The 27,534-nt window shown below is 42.7% G+C and overlaps 2 protein-coding genes across 2 annotated transcripts in view; both read left to right on the plus strand.

The window, feature by feature from the left end:
* Positions 1-13,170, plus strand: part of LOC127056807 (TLR adapter interacting with SLC15A4 on the lysosome-like) — an 81,828-nt gene extending 68,658 nt beyond the window's left edge. Inside the window, exon 2 of the mRNA XM_050965107.1 lies at positions 13,160-13,170. The gene's annotated coding sequence lies outside the window, so the exon portion shown is untranslated. The remainder of the gene's footprint in view (positions 1-13,159) is intronic.
* Positions 1-27,534, plus strand: part of LOC127056783 (sodium/hydrogen exchanger 2-like) — a 67,171-nt gene that overhangs the window by 31,788 nt on the left and 7,849 nt on the right. Inside the window, exons 6-11 of the mRNA XM_050965059.1 lie at positions 5,495-5,584; positions 11,468-11,538; positions 16,137-16,301; positions 19,631-19,742; positions 21,010-21,144; positions 26,269-26,335. Of these exons, the coding sequence (XP_050821016.1) occupies positions 5,495-5,584; positions 11,468-11,538; positions 16,137-16,301; positions 19,631-19,742; positions 21,010-21,144; positions 26,269-26,335 (640 nt within the window). The remainder of the gene's footprint in view (positions 1-5,494; positions 5,585-11,467; positions 11,539-16,136; positions 16,302-19,630; positions 19,743-21,009; positions 21,145-26,268; positions 26,336-27,534) is intronic.

Consider the following 27,534-nt stretch of genomic DNA (forward strand, 5'->3'; position numbering starts at 1 on the left):
TAGTGATTTTGAATATCTCAGTTTTGGGCATGAGACAACTTAAAGGGGCCTGATTTTGAGTGTGTGGTACCGATTTTGAGAGGCTCAGTACCTTCTGAAGGGCAGGTCTCTTTATGATGCGCACGACAACTGGGGCAATCAAAATCACTAGTCACTGGAAAATCTTAGTGTTAGTATTTATGTCAGAGATAGCTTCACATACATACTAAAGGCAAGTGTTAGCACTTTATGATGTTTCATTGAAAGAAGGCCCTGCCCTTGTGATAGCTTTAAATTGGCATATTGTCTAGTGTTTATATCTGTGAATATCTGCATTCGTGGACCAGGTTTGTGGATCGCGGATTGGTGCAGATCCAAATTTTATATCTAGAGCTCTGCAGATCTGTGGATATCCCCTTTATGATGTGGATGTGGATATCCACGGACCATGTTTGCGGATTGTGGATTGGATGTGGATACAAATTTTGTATCCAGGCAGTGCTCTACCAATTTAAATCAATGGAGCTTTCGTTATAGACTACAAGAGAATGGGGATCAGGTCCCTTGAATTTTAAGAGTAATTAAATGGCCCTTCTGTTAAACAGGGGTGCTGGAAAAATTTGTATAGTGGGGGTGCTGAGAGCCATTGAATCAAACTGTAAAGCCTGTATGTAATGAAAACCACTTCAATCCAGGGGGTGTGGCAGCACTCCCCACATCCCAAGTTCCAGCACCTATTCTGTGAAATGATCTAATTTGACATTGGGATTCTAATGGCAATCTTTTTTAAAAAGTTAGTTTCAAAATTCTTCTATCTATATGCAAAAATAATGAGTCCTTGTGACACCTTAGAGACTAAAAAATTTATTAGTTTCACAAGGACTTCTCGATGTTTTAGCAGATACAGACTAACACGGCTACCTCCCTGAATTCTATCTATATGAAATTTCTTGCTTATATGTTTCTGTTTCACTATATGTTGTTCTCCCTTGTTTACAATGTCCCACTTTTAGTTTAAAATGATTCCTAATTCCCCTTTCTTATATGTAAATAAAGGTCAAAGATTTCCCATCATTTTAGTGTATGCTAATACTGAAGGTTATTAAGACCTACTTTGATTGTGGGGTCCATTTATAACTTGTGTGCTTCCCTTTAAGGAAAAATGCGCATTGAGAATATATCTTGGCATTCAAGTGCCATCTAGTGGTTAAAATATTCCTAGACACTTTTAGTTTGCTAAAGATTTTGGCCCCAATTCTCTGCTGCCCTGCACCCTGGGTTGTCATCAAGTTGCAGCAGCAGTGACTCTATAGTTGCAGCATGGTTCCTGATTAAAGCCCAGATTTCATAATTCCCTAAAATGCACTTGCACAGTTAGTTCATCTTGAAAACTGGTATGTCAGGTCAGGGCCTAAGGTGAGTTTGTGGTGCAAATTTGGGATTATCTGGTCAAGGAACTCCCTAAACTGTCCTGTTTTTAAAAGTACAGGGTTAGGTTCAGGGCCTTTTTTTCTGCATAACTGCTTGTGGGAAGCACATGATGCTGATACTCTTGCTTCCTGGAATGAACATAGCCTTATCTTTGCACCTTCCCCCATTCTCTTGGCAGAGTTGGATGAGCAAAGCAGCACAATAGATCCTAGGACAGTTTTTCTGCATGTATCTATATGGGGCAAGATTCAGGAGGTCAGTGAAAGAGGTGGCACCATTTAGTACAGCTCCATGGGGGCTTCTTGCACCTGTGTGCACAAGCTCCATACAGATTCACCAATCCAATGCCTGCCCTCCTCCCTCCACCCACTCCCCACCCTATAGAAGATTTAAAGCAGCTGTCGAGGCTTCTGAAGCCACATTTAGAGGTGCAGAGTGGCTTCACTGCTGATCCACACCCGGTGGGAGAGAATTTCTTCCACATGGACCCTGCTGAACTCTCCAGCACACTGCTCATGCTCAGGCTGCATAAGAAGTGAAGATTCACACTGGTATGTTTTACAATTGACCCCACACAGCAAAGCTTCCATGCCTCCTCATATTTGAAAAGATCAATTGGGCAAAACCAGTAATGATCTTGATATGCCAGTGTGACTGGGCCTGGACCTGAGTCGGACAGGCAGCTGGATCTCTATTGTGGAGCATAATTTTCAATCCTATCTGGCAGACTGAATGGAGTGAGTGGAGGCCAGGGGTGGGAAAAGGGGAGTTGGGTTCAGGTTGACAGGTTTTAAGATGCAAATGTGGGTCAGAAATTGAAAAGATCCGGTCACTTGGCAGGACCGCTCCTGCAGAGAGACTATGAGTCCCTAACAAAGGTTGCTCTAAGGCAGCAGTTTCATTTTGCAGAAGCTTCGTAAAATAATTCTCAGGATGGTGGAAGGGCTTTTGTGTAATCTCAGAGCTCAAATGGTGATGTCATCTCCATGCGAAAGGGTGGGACTCCCCTGTGGGTATGTGTCAATAGAATGACCCTTTGACCTTGAGTCATTCAGCAGACACTTAGTATTCATGAAGACTAGCTTGATTCAAATTCCGGGTACCTGTGGCATCATGTAGCAGAGACAGTTAAAAGAATCAGAAAATTAAAGCTTGGTTAAAGAAACAACAATCTCGACATGCCTCAATGTAAAAAAAAATATAAAAATGATAGATCAGATATTAAAGAAAACCTTTAAAAAACCACCGAGTGTAAATTGATCCCACACCTTATGAAGTCAACGGGAGTGTTTCCAGTTACATCTGTGGATGCAGAGCTGGGCCTGGAATGATTACTTCAGTGTCCCAGCATTCTTCATAATGCATTTCACCTTGGATGGAAGGGGGAAGAAATAAATGATTAAAAAAAATAACATTCAAGTCGCTGTAGTTTTTAAAGCTTTTTCTTTATTGATGTTCATCAGCAGCTTGTATTAACAATGCTGCAAATCCTGACCTCAAGCAGAGCTTTTGTGTGAGTAAAGACTGAGTAAAAACTTCAGGGCATAGTGTAGTTAGCCTTGATGCTGGTGCAGAGGGCTAAAGGGATGTGCAAGAAATCTTGAGGGAACACAAATTGCTTCTTTCTCTTGGAAGGCCCCAGTTGATTATTTGGCAATGCCTTTACTAGACCTAAAACATGATCTGTAAGCAGTTAGGTGTGGCCATGCATGGCTATATTCATGCAGTATATAACCCAGTCACAATGTCTATTTTGGTCTATCTGAACCTATGGCAAAAGTATCTTCATCATTCCTGAATTTACACAGCAGGAGTGATCAGTAATTTTGTGAAATTTTGGGGGCAATTGACAGATGCTCAGTGCTCCCAGGCTGGCCTGATGTATGCCACTTGCACCATAAAGTCCTCAAAAAAGCCTTTGGTTTGTCTTGAATGCCACAAAGGAATTTCATTGTTTTTTTCTCTCAGTGTCCTTAAAAACTAAATGCCATGTTCTCCATTTATAGTTCACTCTCTCTGCCTATTCAGACTATGACCTCCATGGTGAAATTGCTAAGAAGGAACTGTTAAATTGTGAAGGGTTTGGGGTTTTTTGTGTGATGTGGACACTTATCCATTAGCAACTGGATTGACACCAGTAATACATTTCACACAGGTTATATACAGCCATCAATCCGTACTAAGGCCACGATCCAGCAAGTTTATCCATGTGGCTGCAGGAGTCTACCCCAGCCCCATCCCTCCACCAGAACTCTGTTGAAGTTAATGGGGCTCTGCACAAGCACAGGGGCCTGCTCATATAAAACAACACTCAGGATCAGAGCCATAGAAATCTCTTTCTGTGTATGTGAGAAGTTGGGAGTTGTGGTCACAGAACTCAGTACTGTCAGTTTAAAATGAAAACAAACCCAGCTGATTATCCAGCAAAAGACAAGAGGCCAAATTACATAGGCGCTGCTTAATTTGCAATATGTGTTATTTCTAAATTTGTAAGATTTATATTATTTACACTGAATGTTGATGAATTCTGTATTGACATTAGTGGTTAAAATGACACATTAATTGTTCTTGCAATTAAAGCTGTCCTCCGTGCCAACTCTTGTGACATTCAAGAGAGTCATGAGCATCAGCTACTGTATCATTTTTGCTGCAGGCATAGCATAGGAAAGTAATTTCTTAAAGTGGCAAACGTAAGAGATATAATGGATTGTAATCACAGCCAGGGGCAGCTCCAGGGCGCCATGCCGCAGGGGGGGCGCCGGGAGGGCGGCAGGCAGGGTGCCTTCACCGGCATGCCTGCGGAGGGTCCGCTGGTCCTGTGGGACCAGCGGACCCTCCGCAGGCATGCCTGTGGGAGGTCCACCGGAGCAGTGGGACCAGCGACAGGCAGAGCGCCCCCTGTGGCATGCCGCCATACTTGGGGTGGCGAAATGTCTAGAGCCACCCCTGATCACAGCAGAACTTCAGAGTTTCTCATTCATGAGTTCCATGGAAAGATTTTTTAAAACTTTTTTCCCCATCCCTCACCAGTTAGTCATAGATAAATCACAGATGCTGACAGTAAGACTCTTGCAAGGTGCTCAGAACTGTCATCAGTTAACATGTTTACATTTCAACTAGACCTCTTTTACAAGACATGCTAGCTCTCAAGCAGGAGTTATAGGCTTTATAGCTGGGTGAAATTTGTCACTGGAATACTTTATTCACCAAAACAGGAAGCTTCAGGGTGACCAAAACTGTTTAATGGATTCAGGTTGAATTTGGCAAATAGTTTTGGCTGAAAGAAAAATGAAAAAACGTGTTGTTTTTTTTTAAATCATAATGAGCTGTTTTGACATTTTTGAAATATCATGCTTTGACTTTTCATTTGGAAATGACATTTTCTTTCTAAATTTAACAAGATTTGTTTTATTTTTTTTGCAAAGGGGGAAAAAAACCCACCTGAAAATGTAACACAGTAGAATGAACAAAAATATTTTTGGAGTGAACAATATTTTTTATCCTGAGATGTTTTTTAAAAAAAATCCTTAGGTGAGAAAAAAATAAAAAATTCAGTTTCAATTATACTCCAAATGTTCTCCGCCCCTAGATTTTTTCTTCTTCTTGGCCACCAAACTGAAAAAATCAATCAATTGTGCAATTTTCGTAGACTTGAGGCAGAAATTACTGGGATAGAAATTATTACTCTGTATAATACAAGAGGTAATGCAAGTCCCTTTAGCCTTAAAATCTATGAATGTGTGAGAGGACTGGGATCATTAACATAGCTTGTCTGTTGGTAAATAAAGTTTTTCGGTTGCAAACAGGTACAGAGTTTTTCACAGACAATGGCTTCACATATTGAAAAGAGCAAAAACGCTGAGGAGAGAGACTGGCCCAAAGAACTCTTCTCACTGGAAACAAGTCAGGATTTAGCAGCAGGAAGTGGTTTGCTATGCTAATTTTCTGTTGACGTTGGTGATGCTGTTCAACAGCAAATTTTCAGCACAGGCTAAAAGATATTTAACTAGAAAACATGCTGGTCCTTTGAAAAGTTGCTGTGTTGTTAAGAGACCCTTATTTGTGTGTCTGTCATTATGTGCAGGGAATGACCATCCGTCCTCTCGTTGACTTATTAGATGTGAAGAAGAAAAGAGAAAGTGCGCCCACAGTGGGGGAACAGATTCACATCCGGGTAAGTGGCTCAGCAATTTGTGCCTAGCCAAAGGGTGGTTGTGATTACAGCATTTCAATTTGCTTTGCTAATAGGCCTGATCCTGCCAAGCAATTTGCCTGTGAAGACCCTTGAGTCCTTGCAGAGTCCTATCAGTTCAGTGGGGATTTCTGAATGCAGATTCCTTTTCAGGCTCAGGGTCATACGAAGGTAGTAAGCTCTGCTATTCTTATTGCAGTAGCACACAAGCACCTGATCAGGATGCCATTGTGCTAGGTGCTGTATCTGCCCCAAAGAGTTTATAGTCTAACCTAACCCTGTCCTTTCTGCCTATCTGGAAGGATCAAGGAGGCAACGGGGGGGATGGGCTTTCCTAGTTGGGGGAATGATCCAGCATTGGTGCCCTGTGTACCAGGCACTAGCCCCAGCTCTGGACCTAGTGGTAAGAAGTTAGCATATAGGTTTAGCTGTAGTTCTGTTTTTGTGTTTCTGTGGGGGTTCTGGCTGGCCACTAATAATCACCAAATGCTAGAAGGACACCCTCCAAAAGAAAAGAGCTGACACCAAAGGAAAACACAGCCCCAAACGTGGGCAGAGCTCTGAGTTGCAGGGGCTGGCTGGGACACGATAGCAAGTCCAGTGGTCATGTATTTGGATATATTCATATACATGGCAATCAGGGCCGGCTCTAGCAATTTCGCTGCCCCAAGCACGGCGGCATGCCGCGGGGGGCCCTCTGCAGCTTGCCGGCTCCCGTGGCTCCGCATGCCTGCGGATGCTCCACCGGAGCCGCGGGACCAGCGGACCCTCCACAGGCACGCCTGCGGGAGGTCCACCGGAGCCGCCTGCCACCCTCCCGGAAACCGGCAGAGCGCCCCCCGCTGCATGCCACCCCAAGCACACGCTTGGTGCACTGTGGCCTGGAGCTGGCCCTGATGGCAATTACATCTCTCAGCTTCGGTCCCTCAGCAGCAGCCTGCTCCAAAGCCCACTGAAGTCACTGAAAACACTCTAATTTGATTCATGCTACAGAAGTAAGAGCAATTGATCCTATAGTTGGGATGAAGATGCTCCTGACACAAAGAAGGGCTGCTGTGTAGTAGTTTTCCATGTCTATGTAAGTTGGCTTTAGCCCACATAAGCACAGATAGAACACACACAAACATATACATTGGAAATGCCCACGTTGCAGGCTTTGCAAACATAGAGTGGGCAGTGGCTGAGAAATCCCTTCACCTGGTTTATTCAGAACAGCTACCACACTATTTGCTACCCTGCTTGTATGCACAAGTAGCCTGCAAAGAGTTGTCATGTGAGCCCCAGAGCAAGACTGGGCCCCAAGGAAGTGGTAAATTTAATTGGATGTTAATTTGTGGCTTCAAATTGCAAGGGATTATCACACTCAAAAAATCAAACATACATTGTTTCCCTAACACAGTGGTACAGAGTTCTAAACTAATTTAATTTGGTGGACTTGGCTCACTTCCTACTTGAGGTTAAATATTAGGGTGAGGGAAGGGATAGCTCAGTGGTTGGAGCATTGGCCTGCTAAACCCAAGGTTGTGAGGTCAATCCTTGAGGAGACCATTTAGGGATCTGGGGCAAAACAAAATAGTTGGGCATTGGTCCTGCTTTGAGCAGGGGGTTAGACTAGATGCCCTTCCAACCCTAATATTCTACAATCAGCCATTTCTATAAGCCTTCATGTAATTAGAAAACTTAATTTAGTGTGTTTCAGCATTGGTAGAGCTGATTTGGTGTAATATTAACAGTTTCTAGAAGGGGAGAGGTGAAAGCACTGCAATTACAAACATTCACTACCTGAGGTCACCTTTAGACAGCTATACAAGAGAGAAGCAGGCACAGTGAGGCTAAGTGACTAGCCCATAGTCATGCAGCAGATCAGTGACAGAGTCCTCAGTAGACCCCATATGTTTACACTCCCAGGCCAGTTCCTTTATCTATTCCTCTAGGACAAAATGGGCTACATCCTCAGCTATGACAAATTGCAGCCCAGAACAGCTGTAGGGAATTGTGGAGAGACTATGGTGGCTTTACACTTGGCCCAGTCTTAGGGCTGGTCTAAGTTCCCATGGGGTTGTTATGCCAGCTGGGGATTGCTGGAATGCAGCATTGCTTGGACAAGTTCCCTTCCACCTCTGATATGCCCTTATGCTAAGGGACCAGGTAGGGGTGATGTAGAGCTGGCTACACCAGCTACGCAGACAGAGGATTCCAGCTTGCCAGGGGACTCCTCAGCTGCCCGTTTAGCATAGTTTAGCATACCTTTGTACCACTGCAGCAGCCAGAGAGATTGCAGTGTGGGCCAGAATCTAGCGCAGTGTGTCTTACATATCCCAGCAAATAGGATGTTTAAACATCATTTAGAATCTAGTCAGTTTAAAAACTTGAGTTAGTAGTAATTTCAGGTAATACCCTTGTTTCTGAATCTCACTGCCAATACTGATGGTATTACAAATACAAATCAAATAAATAGGGGATCTGGTATGCAAGGAAAACAGCTAGTGAAAGTACAGAAAATCCAAACTTGCCCATGAAACAAACTGGAGAGGCTTTGTTTTTTCTCTGGTCAGCCAAAGTGTTAGTATCGTAGCAGTGGGATTTTTTACTAGGCAGTGTCCTTGAAGCGTTTTGTCAAAGGTGAAGTATTAGTTATGAATAGAATTTTTTGAAGGCAAATCATTTTTACCTGAGCACTAATTGCTAAGGAATAATTCTTTTCTCTTTTTGACAACAACAGCAAATAAAATGAAAACACAGGTGTTTGCTCTGAAAGCACTTGTAGGAAACAGGCTTGGCATTCTCCCAATTAGTATGTATTATGGGGCTTTGTCTAAGGTTAATGGAACAGTTCAATAGGCTGAAGAGGCTTTTCCTATAGCAAACAGGAACCACTTCCTTCTTTTGTGAGAGCATGAATGGTAAATCATCTCTTAAGATGTGTTTATTGGGTAATGTGAGCTGAAAACAGCTATGTACTAATTAAGTAGACATGGTAACAATACAGGTAGCTAGAAAGCAGGCACTCAGGAACCCAGAGGAAGCTTTCTTCCTTTAATTGATTTCTTCAGAGAGGATAATTGTAATGCTCCGTCTGGGATCCCTTTTTACCATTTTGACAGAAAGACACAATTTAGGATTTTTTAAAACTAAATATTTGCAGTGTTAGTGTTACAACGAGTGGGCCTAATTCTGCAGTCCTTAGACATCTAAACTTTTGCCTAGGCAAGAATGAAAATGGATATCCATAAATATGAATAGATGTGCTGATCTGCTGCCTTGGTGGATCAGTGACTCTCTGTGACAGTGGCTTAGTGTGAACTTCACCCCATCAGCGATGGTGATGCAGTCACAAACGGAGAGCTCCCTACTCCTGCCTTGCTGGCTTGGCCTGGCTGCCCCGGCATCTTCCCATTGTTCACCTTTTTCACTTAGGGCTTCCCCTGCGGGTTGTTCATCCTTCATTCTGTAGCATGTTCTCCCCTAGCTCCACTTTTCCTGCCCCACCAATCCCTATTTCTTGCTGTTTCCTAGCTGCCAGCTCCCCCTAGTTCTAACTCCTTACAGGTCAGCACACTTTGAGTAAGAACTGCCTCTCCCTCTTGACAGTCTGGCCGCTCCTCCCCTCCCAACACCTTTCCAGCCAATGTACAGAATGTCTGGTAGCCACCCTACACTGGGAATCAGTTGCCTGTCAGCACTATCCTGCTGGTGCTGTACAAATAATAATAATTAATAATTAATACCTTCCTGTCAGTGATTCTGGCTTCTGATCTTTGCTGATTTGAAGGCAGAAAGTGTAAAGACGGGACAGAGATGTAGTATTTGTAGACATCCCTTAAGATTTAAAGGGTATATGCAGGGCTGGCTCTAGCCATTTTGCCGCCCCACGCACGGCGGCATGCCGCGGGGAGCGCTCTGCCGCTCGCTGGTCCCGCGGCTCCAGTGGACCTCCCGCAGGTGTGCCTGCGGAGGGTCCGGTGGTCCCGCGGCTCCGGTGGACCTCTCGCAGGTGTGCCTGCGGATGCTCCACCGGAGCCGTGGGACCAGTGGACCCTCCGCAGGCACGCCTGCGGGAGGCCCACCGGAGCTGCCGGCCGCCCTCCCGGCAACTGGCGGAGCGCCCCCCGTGGCATGCCGCCCCAAGCACGCGCTTGGCGCGCTGGGGCCTGGAGCCGGCCCTGGGTATATGATTCACCTCTTTCACTTACTTATCCAAAAAGCCAGGGGTGGGGGCTCAAACTAAACTCAGCCTGGGAGACCAAGTATTGTCTCAGTAGCATTTATTACCACTAGCTAAAGGAAAAATGAAGACCTATCTAAATGTAATAGGAGAGAAATGAGAAGGAAAACTTCTGTGGCATCAAATGTCATGGACTCCCCCTCTCAAACCACCTTTTAAAGGTTCTGGTTTGATGGGCAAAAAAAATGTGCTTTTCAGTTGTGTTAGCTCACTCGAGTTAGTTTAATGTGACAGGGTATGTCTAGAATTACCAGGGGATTGAAGCATGGCGATTGATCCACCGGTGGTTGATTTAGCAGGTCTAGTGAAGACCTGCTGAATTGACTGCCGATCGCTCTCCCGTCAACTCTGGTACTCCACCTGAACGAGAAAATATAAGGTAAATCAACGGGAGAGTTTCTCCAGCTATGTCAGTGGTGGACAACCTGCAGGCTGCATGCAGCCCATCAGGGTAATCTAATTGCAGGCCGCAAGACATTTTGCTAATGTTGACTGTCCGCAGGCACGGCCCCCTGCAGCTCCCAGTGGCTGTGATTCGCCATTCCTGGTCAATGGGAGCAGTGGTAAGCCGCGGTCCCCAGGGACTTATGGGCTGCCGCTTCCCGCAGCTCTCATTGGCTGGGAACAGAGAACCGCAGCCACTGGGAGCTGTGGGGGGGCGGTACCTGCGGGTGGTCAACATCAGCAAAATGTCTCATGGTCCGCAATTGGATTACCCCAATGGGCCGCATGCGGCTCACAGGCTGCAGGTTTATTCACCATTGAGCTATGTTAGTCATGTAGCTGGAATTGCATAACTTAGCTCTACTTAGCCCCGTAGTGCAGACCTGCCCTGAGAAGGCCCAGTTAGGTGCAGTCTAGCACATCTGAAGCCATGTTAGATTGCTGTGTGTAGCCTCAGGGGAAGTCAAAGAATGGAGGAGGCTGGTTTAGTGAGCACTGTCACATGATTAACACCTACTTGCTGAAAGCTTAGTATATCTCTGTGTGCAAAAGGAGATTTCTCTAATTAGAGCTGGTTGAAGCTGCACAGGAATAATTGTATGATGGGGATAATGAACAGTGGCATAGCAGAATCTGCTGCTGGTTGTTCTGGTAACAACATCTGGGGAGGCAATTTGAGAAATTCAAGAGACTTTTTAAGGTTGAAAATTTCCCTGTTCAGAATTTTTAACATGGAAATAAGCTGCTTGTGTTTAAGATGATTTTATTTAGTAGCATGGGGGTATTTATTATTCCAGGAGAAGCTCCAGCCCTATGTAATCAGCAGCTATCCACCAAATATATCTTTCTCATGAAACACATTGCTCTCCAAACATTCAGTATGAGCTTCCAGTTTTTGTCAAGTCACATTATGCAGGGCATGCAAGGCATTGGCCAACCTGCATGTTTCATAAAAAACAAATCCATGTCCCTCCATGATTATACCCCTGAAAGAAAGAAGCCTCATTGCATTTTAGAACCAAGGAATAAGCATGGATGATTGAATGGGGAATTATGCAGACAGATCCTGTTCTTGTTTACTGCACCTACCTGAAAATGTCCTGCATTTTGTCTGCTGGCTTTTGATGTTATCCAACAGAGTTCATCATATATGCAATAATACACAGGTGTATTGCATAATCCTCTCTTCTGTTTAGTTCTTGGATCATTTGCTCGCTGGCATAGAAGATATATCTGGACACTGGGGACAATATTACTGGAAAGACAAGTAAGGATTTGCCAGAAATACTACTGTGTACATGTTTGAAAAAAAGAGTCTGGTTTCTGTTTCCATAGGGTTCCACTGGGGATAGCTGAGCTTCATTCATCTGTGTGTCATAAAGCAGATGACAACCACAAACAAAGAGGGACAGCTTTTCTTTTCTTTCCTTAAGCTCAAAAGGTGAGACCAGGTTGTCTGGGCACCAAATCAGAACAGACTGTCCATGTTCCTCTTTCTGTCTTCCCCCCATTTGGATGTCATTTATGGTGGTACTTCACTGACAGAGGACTCCTTTCTTCTCTTCCCAAAACCTTTCCCCTCAGTCAAAACAAAAACATGGAGATGTTGTAAATGAAGGTCCAAGGTGTCATGTCAACACCCTACATAACACTGGTTGCTTCAAGGATTGGTCTGTTGGCACATTCCTGTGTTGTGCTGGTTAGAGCTCTGGTCCTGCAAACACACACATACATTGAAGGGGTTACTCACATGTGTAACATTAAGCACATGTGTAACAGTTTGCATGGCAGGAGCTATAGACCTTCCTTTTCAGGGAACCAGGCCTTCCTGATAGGGTGTGCTGGTTTGATATAGCATGGACACTACCAAAGGGCCGTCACCATTTGGGCTCTTTCATATCCTGGTGGGACAAGTCACAAAAAATCATATTGCTCATTTACTTTGGTTTTAATGGTCCAAATAACAAAGAGGGACTAGTGTGCACCAAAAGTAAAGACTAAAAGACCTTCCTGAACCAGGGTTTATCTCCCTAGAAATAGCTAAACCTTAGAATATTGATGTCTTTCCAGTGTGTTCAGTATCTCTTGGTTTGGCTATTCGTATTATTTTTTTTCTGCTTTATTTTAGCTTTGTATATATGAGTATTTCCTGGCCACTTTTTTTGCTATTTTATGGATTACTGGGAATGGGGGGACACAGACTGTAGCTTATTTTTCATCCTTTAAAGAGTTTTAGTTTTGGTTTTAATGGAACACGCATTTCCTTTAAAAATAAAAACTGAAGATAAAGACAGAAAAGATGGGATGCCCTATCCACTTTTGGTGATCCAGTATTTGACGTACCCAAGTGCAATATGAAAGAATTAACCATAGCAGAGTCACTACTATACTGTTTTATCACCGCTAGTGAGGTGATAAAATGTAAATATATGTATTTTAATGAGTAGGTACAAATACAGTGGTATTATTAGTAGGGCTGTTAAGCGATTAAAAAATTAATCTTGATTAATCGCACTTTTAAAAAAATAAATCTCGATTAATTGCATGATTAATTGCCTTGTTAATAATAGAATACAATTTATTTAAACATTTTTGGATTATTTTCTACATTTTCAAATATATTGATTTCAGTTACAACACAGGATACAGAGTGTACAATGCTCACTTTATATTTATTTTTTATTACAAATATTTGTACTGTAAAAAACAAAAGAAATAGTATTTTTCAATTCATCCAGTACAGGTACTGTAGTGCAATCTCTTAATCATGAAAGTTGAACTTACAAATGTAGAATTATGTACAAAAAAAACTGCATTCAAAAATAAAAAAACTTTAGCTCCTACAAGACCACTCAGTCCTACTTCAGCCAATTGCTCAGATAAATGAGTTTGGTTACAGTTTGCAGGAGATAATGCTGCCCGCTTCTCATTTACAGTGTCACCTGAAATTGAGAACAGGCATGTGCATGGCACTGTTGTAAGCGGCGTCTAAAGGTATTTAAGTGCCAGATGCGCTAAAGATTCAGATGACCCTTCATGCTTCAACCACCATTCCAGAGGACACGCATCCTTGCTGATGATGTGTTCTGCAAGATAGCGATCCAAAAAAGAATGGACTGACACATGTTCATTTTCATCATCTGAGTGAGATGCCACCAGAAGAAAGTTGATTTTCTTTTTTGGTGGTTCAGGTTCTGTAATTTCTGCTTCAGAGTGTTACTCTTTTAAGATTTCTGAAGTTTCCTCCACACCTCATCTCTCTCAGATTTTTGAAGGCACTTCAGATTCTTAAACCTAGGGTACCTTCTTTGTGTTTTGTCAAATCTGCTGTGAAAGTGTTCTTAAAACAAACATGTACTGGGTCATCATCTGACACTGCTATAGCATGACATATATGGCAGAATGCAGATAAAATAGAACTGGAGACATACAGTTCTCCCCTCAAGGAGTTCAGTCACAAATTTATTTAATGCATTATTTTTTTAACAAGCATCATCAGCATGGAAGCATGTCTTCTGGAATGGTGGCCGAAGCATGAAGGGGCATACAAATGTTTAGTATATCTGGCACGTAAATACCTTGCAACACTGGCTAAAAAAGTGCCATGCAAATACTTATTCTCACTTTCAGGTGACATTGTAAATAAGAAGCAGGCAGCAGTATCTCCCATAAATGTAAACAAATTGTTTGTTTTAGGAATTGGCTGAACAAGATATAGGACTGAGTGGACTTGTAGGCTCTAAAGTTTACATTGTTTTGTTTTTGAGTGCAGTTATGTAACAAAAAAAATTCTACATTTGTAAATTGCACTTTCACAACAGTACTTGTATTAGTTGAATTGAAAAATACTATTTTTTGTTTATCATTTTACAGTGCAAATATTTGCAATAAAAATAATAATATAAAGTGAGCACTGTATACTTTGTACTCTGTGTTGTAATAGAAATCAATATATTTGAAAATATAGAAAAACATCCAAAAATATTGAATAAATTTCAATTGATATTCTGTTGTTTAACAATGCAATGGATCGTGATTTATTGTTTTGAGTTAATCATGTGAGTTAACTGCCATTAATCGACAGCCCTAATTTTTAGCACTGTTTGTTATTTGTTATCGCTTATCTTTTATCACTTCGTATTAGGAATCTGTACATTTGTTTGAACCTACAGCTGTTCTTTACACTTAAGGTTTAATTATATTTACTCCTCCTTCCTTTCACTTGTCCAGCTCTCCTCTATCCTGCCCGTGCTTCTGCTGTGTCATCCCTGTGTTTAGATCAGTGAAGGGCTATGAATCTGAAAATGTAGTTTTCCTTGTTTTTCTTGTAAATAACATAAGATCAATGCTGGTTGAAACAGTGATTGAAGACTGTTGTGTTACATTGAGGTACTGAAAAAAAATGGACCATCCACTGAGATTTTCATAACAAAACGCCAAATTTTCATTAGATATGAGGTAGATTGTATTTTCATGTCAATTTTGTTTTTGTAAAGAAAAAGACCCTTAAAGTACACTGATAATAATCTACCATCTTTTACTATTTGCTCTACAAACATGCACACCTGATTTCATGGTAAGGATTCTTGTATGTGTAATCTGACAGATACTTCTTTTCTGAAGAATGACTGTTTTTGGAATGACCACTAGATGGTGTTGAAAACACTGTCTACTAAGCAACTGAGGACTGGATCCTTCTGAGTGTAGCACCTAGGGTATGTCTACATCTACAATTTTGCAGCGCTGGTTGTTACAGCTGTATTAGTACAGCTGTATAGGGCCAGTGCTGCAGAGTGGCCACACTTACAGCAACCAGCGCTGCAAGTGGTGTTAGATGTGGCCACACTGCAGCGCTGTTGGGCGGCTTCAAGGGGGGTTCGGGGAACGCGAGAGCAAACCATGGAAGGAGACCAGCTTGCCCGCGGTTTGCTCTCGCGTTCCCCGAACCACCCTGCAAACCGCAGAGAAGGAGACCTGCTTGCTCGGGGTTCGGGGAACGCGAGAGCAAACCGGGGAAGGAGACCAGCTTGATTACCAGAGGCTTCCTCAGGTATGCTGGGATACCTGCTTATTCCACGGAGGTCAAGAAAAGCGCTGGTAAGTGTCTACACTTGATTACCAGCGCTGGATCACCAGCGCTGGATCCTCTACACCCGAGACAAAACGGGAGTACGGCCAGCGCTGCAAACAGGGAGTTGCAGCGCTGGTGGTGCCCTGCAGATGTGTACACCTCCTAAGTTGCAGCGCTGTAACCCCCTCACCAGCGCTGCAACTTTGTGATGTAGACAAACCCCTAGTTAAATTGCTGGCTAGAGAGAGACACATGGGGCCAAACAATGGCCAAACTTGAGTATCTGTACTGGTATGTGAAGTGAACTAAATCTCCTTCAACCACTGAGCTGGGATCTGCTTTGAAATGGGATTCTGAAAGTTGCTGGTTTGATCCCAGTCGCTTCTGTTTGATCTAATGTAATAAGCAAAGGTAATGGAGTTCGTGGTCATTTTGGCCCTTTGGAGGCATTTTATTGCATTACAAATTGCATTCTGAGAAGCTCTAACTTGCTTCATGTGCCACATTATAGAATTAATATAGAACACAACCCTGTTTTCTTTGCACACCCACAAAGCAAGACGTCTAAAGGAACAACGTCTAAACTTGCTGAAAAGCAGACATCTAAAGGAACAACAGCCAATCTGCCAGAACCAGTTCTGGGTCCTGGGGAGGAAAGAATGAGACAGTGCAATTTTGTTCAAAGAAAGAGCATTACCGGTTCAGCACAGCAGTGTTTTATTTTTGTTTTCTTCAAGTCATGAGCATTACAATATCAGTACAGCAGTGTTTGTTTGTCTTTTGTTCCTGAACAGACTGGAATATTTCAACAGCAAGTATCTTCAGAAGTTCTTACTCCGGGAGTATGACCAGCCAAAATCAAGTATTGTGCTGCTCTACGAAAAGCTAGAGAGAAAACATGCCATTGAGTTAGTAGAAGCAGGGCAGTTTATTCATGAGCCGTCCCATTCATCTTTGCTGTAAGTGTTTTCCTAGCCTGGTGTAATGACACAAAGTACTTCAGAAAAGCTGATGGGAGGTTGATTCCCTGCTTGGGAATCCTGACTGCAGGCTCACTGTGTCCCTGCTTGTAACGCAGACATTAGCATGTTTGTGGCATTAGGTAAAATATAAATGACTAAAAGAAATATTTTTTAAAATTGTTGAATTTTGTTGATGTTTTCTTGTTTAACCATTTGAACCAGGTTCAGTCAATCCATGTTTGGTTTGTCCAAGCTGTGTGACTGGGCCCTTAAAAGATTAGAGTGCTAGCCAATCCCCTGGCACGTAATGGTTGTATAATAACTTTATACCAGACCCCTTTAAAATCTTAATTGAATGGAATGGGATGTGGGCAAGGAACCCTCACACATATCAAATTCAGGGGTGAAAGTAACTTAAGGACTTGCTGGTACTCCAGAGTCCTGCAGAGGGGGAGGGGCCTCAACCGGAAGAGGCGTGGCCTCTATCAGAAGAAATGGGGCCTTTAAATCCCAGGGCTTTTAAATCAGGATTTAAAGAGCTCAGAGATTCAGCTGAAGCTAGGAGCTGGGCCCTTTAAATCATCCCCAGAGCTACCAGCGGCAGAGGTGGCTGAGAGCCCTGGGGTTTGGGTAGAGGTGAAAGTAATTTACATTTCTTACCCATATGGTCCAATCGCAAGCGACCCACCTCTCCTACATACTTCATGGATCCCTCCTATTGCATGACATAGATAGAGAAAATAAAGCTACTATTACCAGGGCCAGCTTTAGGAAGTGCAGGGCCCAATTCAAACAGTTTCGAAGGGGCCCTGTCAGGGATGACTTAAAAAAAAAACACGTGTAAAAAAACACCTGGGGCTTGTATTCACCGGGCGGTGCTCTGAGTCTTTGGAGGCACTTCAGCGGTGGGTCCTTCACTCGCTCCAAGTCTTCAGCGGCACTGAAGGACCCGCTGCCGAAGTGTCGCCGAAAACCCAGAGTAAGCGAAGGACCCGCCACTGAAGTGCTGCTGAAGACCCAAAGCGCCGCCAGGTGAGTAAAAATTAAAAAGGCATCTCTAGCCAGGGAAGGGATTCTCATTGGGCGCGGGGCCCTCTTAGGCACGGGGCCCGATTCGGCAGAATTGGTGGAATAGGCCTAAAGCCAGCCCTGCCTAACGGTAGGGCACTTGGAGCTAGAGTTAGGGTTCCTGTGGGTAGGGCACTTGGAGCTAGGGTTAGGGTTCCTGTGGGTAGGGCACTTGGAGCTAGGGTTAGGGTTCCCATGGATAGAGCTTCCTGCCCTAGGGTTAGAGTTCCTATGGGTAGGGCACGCCGTCCTAGGGTTAGAGTTCCTATGGGTAGAGCACTTGGAGCTAGGGTTAGGGCTCCTATGGGTAGGGCACTTGGAGCTAGGGTTAGGGCTCCTATGGGTAGGGCACTTGGAGCTAGGGTTAGGGTTCCTAAGGATAGGGCACTTTGAGCTAGGGTTAGGGTTCCTATGGGTAGGGCTTCCCACCTAGGATTAGGGTTCCTAAGGCCTTATTACTACTACCAGTACTGTCTGTAATAAAACTTTACTATTGGAATAAGCTTGAAAAAGTGAAAACTCACTGTCATATTTTTCTCCGTGTCTTCTCTCCTCCTCCAGCCAGGCTGCGGACACTAGGCTCCATGCTTCTCCCTGCCTGGCACTGAGCAGCAGCTGCAGGGGCTTCCCTCTAGCTTGCAGCAGGGAGACTGGCTAAGGGAGGGAGAAGGCTGCCTCCTGCATAAGAACAGTTTAAACTCAGCTGTTCCCTGTGTGGTTCAGTAACATTTCAAAGAGGATTGGCAAGCACTATGGACATCACACCCATGATCCTCTGCTGAGGAGGGAATGGGATAGATTTGAACTTGGAAATGGTTCCTGATTTTGATTGTGTTTTTTGTGTATAGGAGATCCCCTCATCTCGGGAGCAGAAAAGAACTGTCCCTGCACCTTCCTCCCCTCCCCACCAACAACTGGGAGTGAAATTAACAAGGATGCCAGAAATGGCTTCTAACCCTGGGGGCTGAACTGCGCAGGGAACAGCTGAGTTTAAACCTTTCTTATGCAGGCAGCAGCAGCAGGCATCTCAGCCAGTGTCCCTACTGCAAGCTAGAGCCTAGAGGAGAACCCCTGCAGGGGGGGGGGCAGGGGAATGCAGAGCCTTGTCTGCAGCCTGGCTGGAAGAGGGGGAGGGAGGAGATGAGAAACCAGTGTGACAGTGAGTTTTCCCCTTCCACCGGCTTTTATTAGCTCTGGATTTAAGCTGTGCAGCCAAATGGTTGTATTTGTTGTGTATATTAGTATTGGAGACAAGATCCCCTCATTCCGGGCGCAGACAAGGACTGCCCCTGTCATGGTCAAACACACCTTCCCCACTCCCCCGAGCTACTGTGAGTGAAATTAACAAGGGTGCCAGAAATCGCTCCTAACCCCCAAGGGCTGAACTGCTCATCTGAGTTTTAACTATTCTTATGCAGGGGGCAGGCTCTCCCTCCCTCAGGCAGTCTCCTTTTCTTACTGGTCCTCCATACCAGCCCGTACTCACTTACTTTCACCTCTGATCAAATCTTAAAGCAGCATTGCCTGCATCTCAACCTTTTGCAGCTGCAGCAGCTGCACAGAGACTAAGCAGTGCAGCTAGTGGGCAGAGGATAAGGGGACCAGGTTGACCATGTTTCCATGCAGATGCCTCTGCATCCATTGGACGAGGATTAACCTTCCCTTCCCAGTGGATTCTCAGGATCTGTGGGGTTGGGAGTCTGCACCCGCACAGCCCAGCCCAGCCCCCCTGGATGGAACAGTTACTTGGAAACCTGGCAGAGTTCCCTGACCCCTTCGCCCCTCCTTGCTGGCTGCTCCATGAGAAGAGCTGGTGTAGCCCAGACAGATGTAAAGAAAATAAAAGAAAATGCTTTTGGTGAAAAACCCCACTGCAGTGCCAGAGGAGCTAAGCTGTCAGTCTCTGCTCCTGGCAGCAGTATGTGTGTAACTCCCAGCAAGTTGTGTTGAGGCTATACCTGAACAGTCAACACTTACACGCATTTGGTGGCAAACTTAAAAATCATTCAAAAATTATGGAGAAAATAATGGCAAGATTGGGCAATTATGTAAAAAATTAAAGTAACAAGACTCTAATCCCATCTCCCCCTGACATTTCTGTTCTTCCGTGGTTCTTGCTGTTCACAATCCAATCTCCTTGTATTAGTCTATCTACTCAGCAAACAAGCTGCTTATTGTAACTTCAGCTTCATTAAGTGCCTTTGCAATTGATCTCACGCACTATGCATTGATGAAGAACCCAGGTGTTTTCTTTGCAGAGACAGCCACAGATCTGCCGTAATCGCCAAAGAATCGGACTCTCTGAATCCAGATGTGCTGGATAATATACAGAAAATATTGGCAAGGAACCTATACAAAATAAGGAGAACAGTAAGGTTTTTCCACTCAAGCTACAGTATAGAAGTTACATGAATTGTAAAATAATATTAGTCTAATTCTGAGCAGCATGCACAGATATTGGGATTATTTAGATGTGCTCCTGGACATCTCCCTCTATGTAGAGCAAATAGTTGGCTAAGCAAAGTGAAGACTGACACTCAACTTGTTGGCATTCCTCTGTCTGTATGTAACGTGGTAACTTTAGCTCTGTCCATCCTCCCCATACAATTGTAAAATGTTGACACCCTGAAAGAGAGAGAGAGAATGGTTGTGGGGGGAAGAGAGATTGCGTGTGCATGCAGAACTCTGTCAGGAGACTGTGGTATGGGGGAAGGAGGGCATGGGGGACACATAGCCCTTGGCATATGGCAAAGGGGGCAATGGACGAGCACACAGAGCTCCTAGCATAGGGGGAGGGGAAAATAGGGGGCCACACAGAACCCCTGGTTAGGGAAGACGGCAATGGAGGGAGAAGGTGGCGAGATTCAGGGAGTCCCTGAAAGAGAAGGGGATGGGAGGATGATACACATTGTTGTTGGGGGAGAGGGAACTGGAGTGATGCAGGGAGCCCCTGATGAGTGCAAAGAGCTTGGCCAATAGCAGCAGCAGATGTGTGACCCTATAGTAATAATTAAAGGAAAAAATGTTTTAAAGCCATTCAACAGTTTTGCCATGAAACATTTACCATTGGGTGTATAGGAAATCCTGTTGTTTGCAGAACAGTTGCAACATACTATACTATACTATACTATACTATACTATACTATACTATACTATACTATACTATACTATACTATACTATACTAAGCACTGTTTATATGGTGGTATGTGGAGTCTTATCTCTTAGATGCAACTAAAACCTTTGCTTTCTTGGCTTAGGCATGAAATGCCAAATCATTAGGAATGTGGCTAATATGGGCATCTTGGCACAGAGCTACCACCTTTTGTCTTGCTGCTGTGCTGAGAGAGGCAACAAGATAAGACTTTTGGGGAAACTCTTTAAAAAGTGGGCGCAAAAGAATCAAGGTCTGGTTATTGCTACCAGTCTGAAGCTGGAGTATGTCCAGTGTAGCCAATGGAAATACTCCAGGTCTACACCAGGGGAAGTGAGAGCAGAATTTGCCCATAAAACTTGACACCTGGGAAATTTATTTTTGTGATGCTGCATATAGGGCTAATCCAAAACCCATTAAATAGAAAAACTCCGATTGACTTCAGTGGGAGCTGGATCTGTATAATTTATGATTTATGTGAACAGGTGCCAGCATATAACAGGCATACGCTTCCTGGAGAGAGTGGGACAGCAGAGCAGGCAAAGGAGATCCTGATTCTCAGACACAGGAGCCTTCGAATCCATATGAACAGAAGTGACTCTGGTCACTCTAGAAAGGAGGTATGGAGGGCTGGGAAATCTTTTAATTGTAAAGAGGCATGATGCATGATTCCTTTTCACTCTCTTGTCTATTCAGTGGTGAGGAGTCTCATACTAATGCATATACATGTTATCACCAAACTCCAGACAGTTGTTATTTTAAAGAAAAGAGATTCTGGTACCTTTGAATAAAATTGTCTATTAACCTTCATCTGAATATTAGAGAATACGAAACTCTTAGGGTTACCTGAAAAATTCAGATCCCTGGCAAATAAATGAGCAGTAGTCCTTCATACAACACAGTTCAGCTCACAGTTATCAGATATTCTATCAGTGTTAGGGCAGTTATTTACTTAGCAGTTTTAATGAATTGACACTTGGCTTTTCTGTTATAAGGGCCTGTGTTTCATGCGGGGAGGAGTTCTGGCAGAATTTCATAACAGGCAGAAACTTGAGGCAGCACTTCAGTGTTCAAAGTTGTCATCAATCCAGATATATTGTAAATATATATATATTTTTTTACAACTTTTCCAGAAAGACAGAGCTATTTTTGTAAGGCTTTTATATCACAACTTTGACATTATTTTTTAAACTAGTTACAGTTTTGAGAAGTCTTCAAGAAACAAGAGCAAATCAAAAGAACTATAGTATACCTATAAAAGCAGCAAAGATCCAGACTAACACAGCTACCCCTCTGACATTATAATACACCTAATTTCTAAGAGGCCCACTTTCGGGCCAGATTTACTGTTGGCATAACTTAATGACCCATCATGTTCTGAATTAACAAAGAAACTGACAAACTATTTCACTTTGACTATTAATTACTGTGCATGATTCAAACACCTGTGACTACTTGATGGCATCCATTACTTATATTGACTTCAAGCAAGTGAGCAAGATCAGGCCCAAAATATTTAGCTTTCAAATCCCCAATTCAGCAGTCCATATTTTCTGAATAAACCACTTTACTGTGTGCTCAGTGAGACTTAAGCACATGCTTAAATGCTTTGCAGAATTGCTGTAAAATGTCCAAGGGCAAACTGTGGCTCTTAATGTGTATAAGAATAAAATTACATAAGAGAGGAGAAAAGTATAGTATTTAAATGATTAATGTTTATTTAGCTAGTGATTTCCCGTACAACATAGGAAGCTCTAAGCCACCATGAGCTTTATTCCCCTCAGATTTCTTTGTTGAAAATCCAGTCACTGAAGAGCCAATCAAGATATCAAGTAACGTAACAAATGCCTCTACTTCCAGTCCTTCATTCACAGAAAGGTGTTTCAGCTGTAGACGCAAACAACTGAAAAGATTTAATTTGATCATTTACATGCTGATTGATACTTATAATTCAAAATAGATAGAAGACAACATGGCATGTTCTTGTAGAACATTTGGTATAATTAAATTTAAAAAGAGCTACATTAAACTAATGCTAATGTTGTGAGCAAGATTGCATTTTTTAAGTAAGGACATTCAGGGATTAACCCTTTCACACCATCATAGACATCCTCTATTGTGCCTGTTAGATATTGCAGTGCACATGATATTAAACATGGGAAGATTCTGTCCTTAAATAATTCTGTTGGGCCTTTAAGGTGACTGAACTCTTATGTCCTTTAGAACAGGGAGCAAAAGCCAGACCATTTGTGTTGTATCTGGTGAGTAAGCGATGGGTAGAGTCAGCAAAATAGCTTGTGCTGTATTCATGCTCACTTTGCAAACTTGTGAAGGAAATAGGTACTCCACACAGTCAATGGAGGCACTGATCCTGCAATGGGATTTATGTGGGTACAGTTTATTACTGGACAGGGAACATAGTTAGCACACTTCAGTGTAGCCTGTAGCACTGCAACATGTATCTTTACATTATGTTAATTGTAATATGAAACTGTCTGAAAGTGAACTGGTATTTAACAAAGTTAAAGTTAACAAAATGTTAATTTTATGCTTAAAGTGACTGTCATGTCACCATGTTTTGGTGCTACAAATGTAAATACTTAGACCCTGATCCTAGAAACACACATTTGAGTAACTTCACACACTAGAGAAATCCTTTGCAGTCAGCGGGACTACTTATCTAGGTGTTTGCACAATCAGGACCTTTTCTTGGTAGTTTTCTGATGTCATTTTTACAGCAAACAGAAATGAAAGAAATCTGATTAATGTCTGAAAATTCTAGGAATATGTCTCATACGTGTTCTAAAAGAGTCTCAGTGTATAACTCGGAATGATATGGAGTGACAAATTATAGCAGTTGATTGCATACAAATGCAGATTTTTTTGTTGGATTAAATTAAAAATTTATTGATAAAATAGATTTAAAAAGCCAAATATTTTCATATTACGTCATTTAGGCATAGAGTTTTATGCCAAGTTGATACACACAGTCCATATTCCTGCAGAAAGGATTCATTACTGAAGACCCCACAGAACTCTAACTAGGAACTTTTGAGCACTAAAGTGTAAATAAGGGGCACATACTCTGCTTTATGTGGATTCCAGGGAAGAATTTGACCCTCAGGATTTTATCTGAGACAGATATAGACCATTATACCAGAGAAAAGTATGTACTCTTGTTCCAGGCAGTATTCTATTCTGCATTTTACCACAAGATGGAACTATTACAATTATACTCACCGACCAAACCTGAAATAAACGAAAGCTGAAACAAACTTGCTTTGTGTATACCCTCTGACTGATAGCAAGAATCTGAAGAATTAAGAAGGAAGCAGGAGCAAGGTACAAGGGATCACGCTAACACATCCAGTGCTGGTGGAATTTGCATGTCGTCTTCCATTTATAGACTAGTAGAAAAATGGTGCCTTATGTAGCAGAGGAATCCAACTGGGGATAATTAACTTTGAATCCTATCTCAATGCTTTTAACAACTTAGAGGCCTGATTCTTCAACCACTTAGCACCTTTTTCAGGAAAAAATAAAAGGCAGATGCATTTAAAAGTTATTACTCATTAGAACTGGATAAAAACAGGTGACTGATATAATGAAAATTTGCTAAGATGTCTATTTCACGGGGTTCAAAATTCCATTTTCTGGTTTTTTTGTAATATTTTTATGACAATAGTATTTGAAATAATTTTCAAAAATTTTCATTGACCAAAATCCCAGTTTTCAATAACAAAATGTGGATTTCAGTAAACGAAAATGTCTGTATAGATTTCATTAAAAATTTCTCCAGAAACATTTTGATTTAAAATATCATGGAAATTTTCATGTAAAATGTCAGTAATATTGACATATTTTTTGAAAAGGTCATTTTTTCCCCCTGCAAAACACTTTTCATGCAAAAAGTTTTTACCAGCTCTGCTTTTTAATTCAAGTAGTTCTACAGTAACAGCTAATGAGCCAGGCCCCATTGAGCTGGTCCTCTACTTATATTATAGACATATACATAAGAGTCCCTTCCCTGGAGAGCTTACAGTCTAAATAGGCCAGTCAGATGAAGAAAGGAAATGTAACTACCCCATTTTCACAGGTGAGGAACTGAGGCACAGAGAGATTAACTGATTTACCCGAGGTTACATAGGACATCTGTGGCAGAGCTAAGAATTTAACCCAGATTTCCTGAGGGCTAGTTCAGAGGCTTAACCCCAAGACCATCCTTCTTCTTAGGGCTCGTCCAGACTAGGGGGGGAAAATCGATCTTAGATACGCAACTTCAGCTACGTGAATAACGTAGCTGAAGTCGAATATCTAAGATCGAATTACTCACCCGTCCAGACGGTGCGGGATCGATGTCTGCAGCTCTCCGTGTCGATTCCTGAACTCCGTTGGGGTTGATGGAGTTCCGGAATCGATATAAGTGCCCTCGGGGATCGATATATCGCGTCTAGATTAGAAGCGATATATCGATCCCCGAGCAATCGATTTTAACCCGCCGATACGGCGGGGTAGTCTGGACGAGGGCTCAAAAGAGTTCAATTTCAGGTCTTAGTTTCCCCCCCCCCGCCCCTCTCAGGGGAAAGAATCATTGAAGAGGGCTACCATTCAGGGATAAGGTTTCCTATTACCATTTGCTGTAGATATTTATCACAATGCATGCTATATATTACTGTGCATGTTTTGGGTTTCTTTGTACTGTACATCTGGGATATGATCCAACCCAAAATCTCATAGGTGTTGTGGTTTCAGAGCCTTAGTACACCTAATTATTATTCAGTACCCAGAAAACACTTGCCCCTGTAGCCCTGGAAATTTGTACTAGTTCTTCCCTCTGTTCTTTTGCCAACACACTACACACATATAGTCCCCTCTCCCCTTTAAATGGCTCATTTGGAGCTGCCTGTAAGCCGTGGCCATAAATTACATATTTCCTTTAGTAATTGTGTCACAGGGACTGCATGGAATACGCTCTGAGAGTCCTTGGATGCCCTTGGGGATGGCTTTCCAGGGAGCTAGGCCACTGCTGTTCAACCCTGGAAGCCATTGTTACTAAAATAGTCAACAAAACTGCAAACAATGGATTGAGGGCATCAGGTCCCCTGGTTAAAGGGAAAAAAGAAAGAAAACAAAACAGAACATTAGTCTGGGAGGTGGCCAGAAGTGATTTGGCAGCATGGGTTTCTGGACCTACAAGACAAATCATGGCTCTGTAAAGGACTTATTTCCTGTTAAAACAATACCAAAGAATTCTAGCTGCACTGTGGTAATAGAAATTCCTGAGCAGTGCAGATTAGTGCTGAAGCAAAAGGAGAGAGCACTCATTAGCATGAGCTTGCTACCTAGCAAGCTTTCCACTGGCTACTTGGCATAAAGCCAGGGAATAAATGTATGTGGCCTTGCCAAGTTTCTGCTCAGTCACTTGGCTGGGTCCTCATCGCTCCAGATCTGCTGCTTTCAAATCGTATCTGCTAAATCACTCCCTGAGAGTTCAGACCGCTTTCATCAACATGAAACAAATAAGTGTCGGTAAACTTTTCCTCCCAGAAATCTATGCTGGGTATTTAATCTATTTTTAGAAACATTTCTTTTTGTTTTTCTTGTATTCTCTTGGCAAAATTAAAACAAATGGAAACAGAGTGCATGGGGATCATGAATGGCTTGAGTATGAAATATGAGAGTCATTTATAGACTTACAGGCTATCTCCATAAAAGTCTTAACCTACTTTCTTTCATAATCACAGAAGGATGACTCCTATTCTGCACATCATGGACCTGACACGAAGCCTAAACTGCAGCGGTCCTTAACTGGTAAGTGGGAAATCATAGAGTGACCATGCTGATGTTTTCCCCTATGATATATTCAAGAAAAATACATTGTGTTACATCAGTTATTCATTAGTTGGGTTGTTGGGATTCACTGGAGCACTGGCGGCAAAATTTTCATTTTTGCACACTCTCTTTCCTCTGAGGAACTGATTTCAGTTAATAAAGTGGGTGGGCAGCTATTTTACACAAACACAGTCAGTTATTAGTGCATAGAAATGAGGCTGTCAGTCAATCACCTATCCAATTTGTATATGCCAATCTGGGTTTTTCACAGGTAAATTAGGAACATGTCCACTTTTTTGGTCATAGTCTGTAGCATACACAAACAGAATTTGGGGCTGTAAATATTGTAAAAATATTTAGTAAATATGTATAGTAAAATAGTCCTACTGTGTAGAGATTGGAAAATAAAATATGCACCCTTAACATGTGCACTACCGCTAAAGTACACCGACACTAGATATCTAGCTTTCCACTGTCTCAGAGTTACAGGAGAAGGGTTTGAGAATAAAGATGGGGCAACACTGCTTCTGATGTCCACAGCTAGGGCGGATATGAAAGGGTGGGACACCATGTATTCACTCACAGCTAAGTGTTCAGGTTGTACCTACTGCTGTTTGTATTGTCCCCTCCATTGTGAAACAGAAGTCTAGAGGCAAGGAGTGAGAATGTGCCCTGGCCCGAGTGAAGAACAGTAGGTGAACAAAAGCCTCTTTTGCGAATCTGTAGGAGAATAACATGAAGACTTGGATTTGGAAAGTTACTGGGAACCCAAGTTTTGAATGTGGGCATCAAAATGAGACTCCCAGTCCTTGTGCAGGGATTCTCAGATCAGTACCTAGGCACTTAAATGTCAATGAATGAACATGCTAAGTAAAACAGAAGATGTGTCCTTCTGTGACATTTAACCAGTGATATGAGGGCCGCTGAAGTCACCCATTATTATCATTTTATTCAATTTTCTTGCCTTTTTATCCTCATCAGCATTGTGTACTAAATGTCCTTTTCATAACCAAAGAATGGTAGACTATTACCTCGCTAGTATGCTTGTATTCTGTTACACGGCTTTCCCCCTCATTCATTACTGATGGGTCAATACCCTCATCTATGGATCTGTGGATGTCAGAGACAGCCCAGGGCTATCGTTGGAGGCTCCAGGACTAAGCTCTGCCCTGAAGCCC

This window comes from Gopherus flavomarginatus, chromosome 8 (assembly GCF_025201925.1).
Source record: "Gopherus flavomarginatus isolate rGopFla2 chromosome 8, rGopFla2.mat.asm, whole genome shotgun sequence".
In the NCBI taxonomy this organism is placed as follows: Eukaryota; Metazoa; Chordata; order Testudines; family Testudinidae; genus Gopherus; species Gopherus flavomarginatus.